We start from the raw sequence: 9,268 nt of genomic DNA on the forward strand, positions 1-9,268 counted from the left end.
AATCAAAAATAGCGTGCATTTGAAAAAGAAGACAGTGAGCTGCTAGTTGTTCAGCCCCCTTGCCACTTTAAGTGTGAAACAGAGACCATCCACCAGGAACTTGTTAGAAATGTAGAATCTTGAGCCTCACCCTAGATCTACTGAATCAGAATGTGCATTTTAAAAAGGTCTCCAGGTGACTCATTGGCACTTTTCAATTTGCAAAGGGCTGGTTAGCTAAACGGTGGTAGACACTACATGTAGGATCTGGTTGGGACTGGGGCTGAAAGAATGTCTTAGTTTTTTCAGTGTATTTGGAGCCTGGCATTGTTAGGTATAAGTGCTTGAATCTCTGAGGGGCCTGTATAGGTGAAATGGAGCTGAGAACAAGAAAGTTACCTGGATCTGTCAGGTAGTGTTCTGGTCTTACAGCCCCAGAAAAATAAAATAGACTAAACCATGTGGCCTGAAATATATCTAATAGAGGTCTATTAATTTTTTTTTTAAATTCTAGAACGATCTATACAATTGATCCAACTCTTCACTTCATTTTGAGTGTATGATTCAGTCTGACAGTCTTACATTAACTAGATGGATTCAACTAATAGATTTTTGAATCTTAGCACCTTAGAAATCGTTTGTACCAACACTTTCATTTTACAGATGAGGCAAATGAAGCATCATGCAATTAAAGGAGCAATCACACACCGTTCAGTGGCGGGATGAGAGTCCCAGTCTTTGGCTTTTGCCATTTAATCAGAGGCCCGGATTAGGAATTTCCCAATTCTCTAGATATATCTGGCCTGAGGTGGGTAAAACTCAGTATTATTTATTATTATTATTATTATTTTTTTTTTTTGAGGTGGAGTCTCACTGTCGCCCAGGCTGGGGAGCAGTGGCGCTTGCTGCAAGCTCGGCCTCCCGGGTTCACGCCATTCTCCTGCCTCAGCCTCCGGAGTAGCTGGGACTACAGGCGCCCGCCACCTCGCCCGGCTAATTTTTTGTATTTTTAGTAGAGACGGGGTTTCACCGTGTTGGCCAGGATGGTCTCGATCTCCTGACCTCGTGATCCGCCCGCCTCGGCCTCCCAAAGTGCAGGAATTACAGGCGTGAGCCACCGTGCCTGGCTTTTTTTTTTTGTATAATTAAAGGAATGAATTAATATCTTGTAAAAATAGCCTGGTAATCTAAAAATGACATAAAAAGCAGCTTTTTTTTTTTTTTTTTTTTTTTGAGACAGGGTCTTGCCGTCACCCAGGCTGGAATGCAGTGGCACCATCACAGTCCCCTGCAGCCTCAGCCTCCTCAGCTCAAGCTATCCTCCCACCTCAGCCTTCCCAGTAGCTTGGACTACAGATGTGCAACACCACACCCAGCTAATTTTTGTATTTTTTTTGTAATGGCAGGGTTTTGCTATGTTGCCCAGGCTGGTCTTGAACTCCTGGGCTTGAGCAATCTGCCCACCTTGGCCTCCCAAGGTGCTGGGATTACTGGCACGGGCCACTGCGCCTGGCATAAAGCAACTTTCTTTTCTTTCTTTTTTTCTTTTTTTGAGATGGAGTCTAGCTCTGTGGCCCAGGCTGGAGTGCAGTGGCGCGATCTCGGCTCACTGCAAGCTCCGCCTCCCGGGTTTACGCCATTCTCCTGCCTCAGCCTCCAGAGTAGCTGGGACTACAGGCGCCTGCCACCTCGCCCAGCTAGTTTTTTGTGTTTTTTTTTTTTTTTTTTTAGTAGAGACGGGGTTTCACCACATTGGTCAGGATGGTCTCAATCTCCTGACCTCGTGATCCGCCCGTCTCAGCCACCCAAAGTGCTGGGATTACAGGCTTGAGCCACCGCGCCCGGCCTAAAGCAACTTTCTTAGTGAAAAGATTCTATAACAGACCAGGTGTGGTGGTTTACACTCGTAATCCCAGGACTTGAGGAGCCCGGAGTGGGAGGATCACTTGAGGCTAGGTGTTCCAGATCAGCCTGAGGAACATAGTGATACCCTGTCTCTACAAACGAACAGACAAAAAAATATTCTATAACATTCACCCTATAGCAATTGTTAAGCAGCAAAATAACTTAAATGCCACCATCTTCAGTGCTCCTTTCTAGCTCCAGTACATTAGAAAGTTTGGATTTAAAGAAACATCTGAGGCCGGGCATGGTGGCTCATGCCTGTAATCCCAGGACTTTGGGAGGCCAAAGCAGGTGGATCATGAGGTCAGGAGTTCGAGACTAGCCTGACCAACGTGCTGAAACCCCGTTTCTACTAAAAATACAAAAATTAGCTGGGCATGGTGGCACGCGCCTGTAATCCCAGCTACTCAGGAGGCTGAGGCAGGAGAATCGCTTGAACCGGGAAGACAGAGATTGCACTCCAGCCTGGGCAACAGAGCAAGACTACATCTCAAAAAAAAAAAAAGTATCTGGTAGATCAGGTGTGGTAGCTCATGCCTGTAAGCCTAGCATGTTGGGAGGCCAAGGGTGGGGGGTGGATCACTTGAGGCCAGGAGTTCAAGACCAGCCTGGTCAACATGGCAAAACCCTGTCTCTACTAAAAATGCAAAATTAAAAACAAAAAAAATTAGCCAGAAATAGTTCCAGCTACTTGGGAGGCTGAGGCAGGAGAATTGCTTGAACCTGGGAGTCGGAGGCTGCAGTGAGCGAAGATCTCACCACTCCACTCCAGCCTGGGTGACAGAGCAAGATTCTATCTCAATAAATAAATAAATAGGCCAGGTGCAGTGGCTCACCCCTGTAATCCCAGCACCTTGGGAGGCCAAGGCGGGCTGATCATGAGGTCAAGATATCGAGACGGGGCCGGGCACGGTGGCTCAAGCCTGTAATCCCAGCACTTTGGGAGGCCGAGATGGGCAGATCACGAGATCAGGAGATCGAGACCATCCTGGCTAACATGGTGAAACCCCGTCTCCACTAAAAAATACAAAAAACTAGCTGAGCGAGGTGGCGGGCGCCTGTAGTCCCAGCTACTCCGGAGGCTGAGGCAGGAGAATGGCGTAAACCCGGGAGGTGGAGCTTGCAGTGAGCTGAGATCCGGCCACTGCACTCCAGCCTGGGTGACAGAGCAAGACTCCGTCTCAAAAAAAAAAAAAAAAAAAAAAAGATATCGAGACCATCCTGGCCAACATGGTGAAACCCCGTCTTTACTGAAAATACAAAAAATTAGTCGGGCATGGTGGCATGGGCCTGTAGTCCCAGCTACTCAGGAAGCTGAGGCAGGAGAATCGCTTGAACCTGGAAAGCAGAGGTTGTAGTGAGCCAAGATTGTGCCATTGCACTCCAGCCTGGTGACACAGTGAGACTCCGTCACAAAAATAAGAATAAAAATAAAATAAAATAAAATAAAATAAAATAAAATAAAATAAAATAAAATAAAGAAGCATCTGACACTCAGACTTTCCCACTCTTCTTACTGTATCCTATCCTATAATTAAAAGTAAAAATAGGCCGGACACGGTGGCTCACGCCTGTAATCCCAGCACTTTGGGTGGCCGAGGCAGGTCGATTACCTCAGGTCAGGAGTTCAAAACCAGCCTGACCAGCAAGATGAAACCCCGTCTCTACTTTAAAAAAAAAAAAATTAGCTAGGCATGGTGGTGCATGCCTGTAATTCCAGCTACTTGGGAGGCTGAGGCAGGAGAATTGTTTGAACCCGGAGGCAGGATTGCAGTGAGCCAAGATCACACCATTGCACTCCAGCCTGGGCAACAAGAGCGAGACTCTGTCTCAAAAAAAAAAAAAAAGTAAAAATAATAAATACATACATACATACATACATACATATATAATACAAAAAATTGGGGATGAGAGTAAGAGGAGTGAAAGGCTGGGCATGGTAGCTCATGCCTGTAATCCTAGCACTTTGGGAGACCAAGGCAGGAGGATCCCTTGAGCCCAGGAGCTAGAGACCAGCCTTGGGCAACAGGGCATGGTGACACACCTTTGTAGCTACTTGGGAGGCTGAGGCAAGAGGACTGCCGGAGCCTAGGAGGTCAAGGCTGCAGTGAGCTGTGATCTTACCAGTGCACTCCAGCCTGGGTGACAGAGCGAGACCCCATCTCAAAAGAAAAAAAAAGTAAAAATAAAATAAAAGAGTTCAAAGTAAAGATTTAAAAGTTTAACTCTGGTGACTTCCTAATCCCTAAATTATAGTGATTTACACTAATTCCACACTTACTGCCGCAGCCCCACCTCCAGAAGGGCAGACATGGAAGGACCCTATTGTTCTGGGCTTCCTTTCTTTGTCCACTCCCAGCCTCTAAACAGTCACATTAAGCCATCCTTCTCCTACTCTTTGAGATCTAAAAAAGACCTGGGGTTTTCCCTGCCTCTGGGCAAGTTTATGACAAATATTGTTGCTCCCCTATTTTAAAACTTCCCTTTCCCCATAAGAAGCATTTCTGTGGTCACTGGGGACTTTTACAACTAATAATAAACACAGATTCAAGCAGCTCAAAGGGATTCACATATACTTTTTAACAATGATGAAAGAAAGACACAAATAAACGGCCAGCAGTGGTCATCTCCTGGGAGGGGAGTGGGACTGGGTGGAGGGAGGTCAAGGACAACTTAATCTTATCTGAATTGTTAGAATGTTTTGCAGAGGCGGGCATGGTGGCTCACGCCTGTAATCCCAGCACTTTGGGAGGCGGCGGCAGGAGGGTCACTTGAGTCCAGGAGTTGCCAGTGGGCAACATAGCAAGACCTCATCTGTACAACAAACAAAACTAAAAATTTAGCCAGGCATGGTGGCACACGCCTGCAGTCGTCCAAGCTACTTAGGAGGCTGAGGCATGAGGACCTCCTGATCCCAGGAGATCAAGTCTGCAGTGAGCTGTGATCGCACCACAGCACTCCAGCCTGGGCAACAGGGCGAGACTCTGTCTCAGAAAAAGGAAAGAAGGGAAAAAGAATATTTTGCAAAGAAAATATATCAATGTATCACTTAAATAATTAAAGCAAGGAATCATGGAAAAAATGGGAGAACTACATGCTCATATTAAAATTTTAATCTATACAGCAAAGGAAGTAAAAGTTGCCCACTGCTGATTCTCTAACCCACTCCCCAGAAGAAGCCTCTGTTGGGAAGTGTTTTTATGCCCTTCCATTAATGTGCTAAGCATATTTACACAACCCAATTATTTCTCTCTGTCTTTCTACAAAGTAGAATCACAAAGCATGGTTTTGAGTTTCCTTTATTCACCCAACATTTATTATCTCTTGGGTGGGATGGCTCTTAGCAATGTGCTCTCTCTCTTTTTAAAAATAAAATTTTTAATTTTAGTTCTAATTCTCCAGCCTGGTTAACATAGGAATACCCTGCTTCTACAAAAAAAAAGAAAATTGAAAACTAGCCAGGCATGGTGGCACAACTGTAGTCCCAGATACTCAGGTGGCTGAGGCAGGAGGGTCACTTGAACCCAGGGGTTCGAGGCTGCAGTGAGCCCTGATTGTGCCACTGCACTCCAGCTTGGGCAACAGACCAAGACCCTGTCTCAAAAAATAATAATAAAACACACATTTATTTATTTATTTATTTATTTATTTATTTATTTATTTATGATACAGAGTCTTGCTCTGTTGCCCAGGCTGGAGTGCAGTGGCACAATCTCGGTTCACTGCAACCTCCCCCTCCTGAATTCAAGTGATTCTCCTGCCTCAGCTTCCTGAGTAGCTGGGATTACAGGGGTGTGCCACTATGCCCAGCTAATTTTTGTATTTTTAGTGGAGATGGGGTTTTCTCACCATGTTGACCAGTCTGGCCTTCTTTTTTTTTTTTTTTTTTTTTTTTGAGACGGAGTCTCACGCTGTTGCCCAGGCTGGAGTGCAGTGGCGCGATCTCGGCTCACTGCAAGCTCCGCCTCCCGGGTTCCCGCCATTCTCCTGCCTCAGCCTCCCGAGTAGCTGGGACTACAGGCGCCCGCCACCGCGCCCGGCTAATTTTTTGTATTTTTAGTAGAGACGGGGTTTCACTGTGGTCTCGATCTCCTGACCTTGTGATCCGCCCGCCTCGGCCTCCCAAAGTGCTGGGATTACAGGCTTGAGCCACCGCGCCCGGCCTCTCTTTTTTTTTTTTTAAACAAAACAAAACAAAAAAAGCAGAGTCTCTATTGCCCAGGTTGGAGTGCAATGGCACGATCTCAGATCACTGCAACCTTTGTCTCCTGGGTTCAAGTGATTCTCCTGCCTCAGCCTCCCAAGTAACTGGGGTTGCAGGAATGTGCCACCATGCCTGGCTAATTTTTGTGGTTTTAGTAGAGACAGGGTTTTGCCATGTTGGCCAGGCTGGTCTCAAACTCCTGTCCTCAAGGGATCCACCCTTCTCAGCCTCCCAAAGTGTTGCGATTGCAGGTGTGAGCCACCACACTTGGCCATAAACTTTTATTTTTTAGAGCAATTTTTGGTTCACAGCAAAAAGTACAGAGTTCCTATTAATATTATAACCTCTATCCCCAAACATGCACAACCTTCCCCAGTATCAACATCCCCCAGCATAGTGGTATATTTGTTACAATTGATGAACTTACATTGACATATCATTGTCATCCAAAGTCTGTACTTTACATTAGGGTTCACTCTTGGTGTTGTGCATTCATACGTTTGGACAAACATATAATAAACACATTTGGCCGGGCACAGTGGCTCACGCCTGTAATCCCAGCACTTTGGGAGGCCAAGGTGGGTGGATCACCTGAGGTCAGGAGTTCGAGACTAGTCAGATCAATATGGTGAAACCCCATCTCTACTAAAAATACAAAAATTAGCCAGGTGTGGTGGTGTATGCCTGTAGTCCCAGCTACTTGGGAGGCTGAGACAGGAGAATTGCTTGAACCTGGAAGCTTGAGGTTGCAGTGAGCTGAGATCACACTACTGCCCTCCAGCCTGGGCAACAGAGCAAGACTCTGTCTCAAAAAAAAACCCAAAGCCAAAAACAAAGAAACGACATTTGTCCATCATCGTAGCATCATTCAGAGTAGTTCACTGCCCTAATGATCCCCAGTGCTCTGCCTATTCAACCCTCCTTCCGCTTAGCCCTTGGCAACCACTAATCCTTTTTATTTATGTATGTATTTATTTATTTATTTTTGAGACGGAGTCTTGTTCTGTTGCCCAGGCTGGAGTGCAGTGGCGCGATCTCAGCTCACTGCAAGCTCTGCCTCCGGGGTTCACGCCATTCTCCTGCCTCAGCCTCCGGAGTAGCTGGGACCACAGGTGTCTGCCACCATGCTTGATTTTTTTTGCATTTTTAGTAGAGCTGGGGTTTCGCCTTGTTAGCCAAGATGGTCTCGATCTCCTGACCTTGTGATCCACCCGCCCCGGCCTCCCAAAGTGCTGGTATTACAGGCATGAGCCACCGCGCCCGGCTTCTGCAACCACTAATCGTTTTACTGTCTCCATAGTTTTGCATTCTCCAGAATGTCATATACCTGGAATTATACAGTATGTAGGCTTTTGACATTGGCTTCTTTCACTTGGGAGTATGCATTTAAAGTTCCTCTCTGGCTTTTCATGGCTCAATAGCTCATTTCCTTTCAGTGCTGAATAATGTTCCATTGTCTGATGTACCACAGTTTATCCATTCATTTACTTCAGGGCATCTTGATTACTTCCGAGTTTTGGCAATTATGAATAAAGCTGCTAAAAATATAAACAAGTTTTCATATAGACATAAGTTCTCAATTAATTTGGGTAAATATAGAGGAGTGTGATTGGTGGATCATATGGTTAGAGTTATTTATTTATTTATTTTTTCATTTTTACTCCTGGTAACTCAGGACAGAGTATGTTCATTCTGTGAGAAACTGCCAACTCTCTTCCGAAGAGGCTGTGCCATTTTGCATCCCACCAGCAGTGAATGAGAGCTTTTGTTTCACTTCCGTGGTAGTATTTGGTGCTGTCAGTGTTCTGGATTTTGGCCATGCTAATAGGTGTGTGGAGGTATCTTGTTTTAATTTGCAATACCCTAATGACTTAGGATATTGGACATCTTCATTTTATTTTATTTATTTATTTATTTATTTATTTATTTATTTATTTTTGAGAGGGAGTCTTACTCTGTCGCCCAGGCTGGAGGGCAGTGGCGTGATCTCTGCTCACTGCAACCTCTGCCTCCCGGGTTCACGCGATTCTCCTGCCTCGGCCTCCTGAGTAGCTGGGATTACAGGCGCCCGCCACCACGCCTGGTTAATTTTTGTATTTTTAATAGAGACAGGGTTTCACCATGTTGATCAGGCTGGTCTCGAACTTCTGACCTCGTGATCCACCTGCTTTGGCCTCCCAAAGTGCTGGGATTACAGGCGTGAGCCACCGCACCTGGCCTGGACATCTTTTAATATGCTTACTTGTCATCTGTATTTCTTCCTAGGTAAGATGTTTGTTCAGGTTTTTTTGTCCACTTTTTTTTTTTTTTTTTTTTTTTGAGACGGAGTCTCACTCTGTCGCCCAGGCTGGAGTGCAGTGGCCGGATCTCAGCTCACTGCAAGCTCCGCCTCCCGGGTTTACGCCATTCTCCTGCCTCAGCCTCCCGTGTAGCTGGGACTACAGGTGCCCGCCACCTCGCCCGGCTAATTTTTTGTATTTTTAGTAGAGACGGGGTTTCACCGTGTTAGCCAGGATGGTCTCGATCTCCTGACCTCGTGATCCGCCCGTCTCGACCTCCCAAAGTGCTAGGATTACAGGCTTGAGCCACCGCGCCCAGCTGGTGTTTTTGCCCACTTTTAAAATCCAGTTGTTCATTTTCTGATTGTTGAGTTTTCAGGGTTCTTTGTGTAGTTTGGATAACAGTCCTTTATGAAACATATCTTTTTTGTTGTTGTAGTTTTTAAATATTTATTTTATGTACAAAGAGCAATCATGGTTTTTTATTGGGTGGATGCCTTGGATAATCCATTCAAGGAAGATCACTTAGTCCAACTTAATGAAATCTATATCCTTTGCATACCAATGGAAACACTGGAGGCACATATTGTGGCCATATTTCTGGATCAGACTGTGCAGGTCTGAGCAGATGCCATGAGAGCGAGAACCCTGGCTGAATTTTTGCAGGTGGCTCTGGTACAGCTGCTGGTGACCCATCTTGCTCTCAGAAGTGCAACGAGGTAAAAGGAAAGCCATGAAACATGTCTTTTGCAAATATTCTCTCCCAGTATGTGGCTCATCTTCTTGTTCTCTTGATGCCCTATTCTTTTCAATGGGTGCATAGCATTTCACTGGGTGCCTTATTTAACCAGTCCCCTCTTAATGAACATTCATTTTTTTTTCCGGTTTTTGCTATTAAATG

At 45.6% G+C, this 9,268-nt stretch overlaps 1 protein-coding gene across 1 annotated transcript; it reads right to left on the minus strand.

The window, feature by feature from the left end:
* Nucleotides 1-8,892: 8,892 nt before the first annotated feature.
* Nucleotides 8,893-9,063, minus strand: LOC112423682 (small ribosomal subunit protein uS14-like). The gene has a single exon (XM_071076094.1). It carries the CDS (start codon nt 9,061-9,063, stop codon nt 8,893-8,895), a length of 171 nt encoding a protein of 56 aa, XP_070932195.1.
* Between the last annotated feature and the right edge of the window lie 205 nt (nt 9,064-9,268).

This window comes from Macaca nemestrina, chromosome 13 (assembly GCF_043159975.1).
Source record: "Macaca nemestrina isolate mMacNem1 chromosome 13, mMacNem.hap1, whole genome shotgun sequence".
NCBI classification, from domain to species: Eukaryota; Metazoa; Chordata; class Mammalia; order Primates; family Cercopithecidae; genus Macaca; species Macaca nemestrina.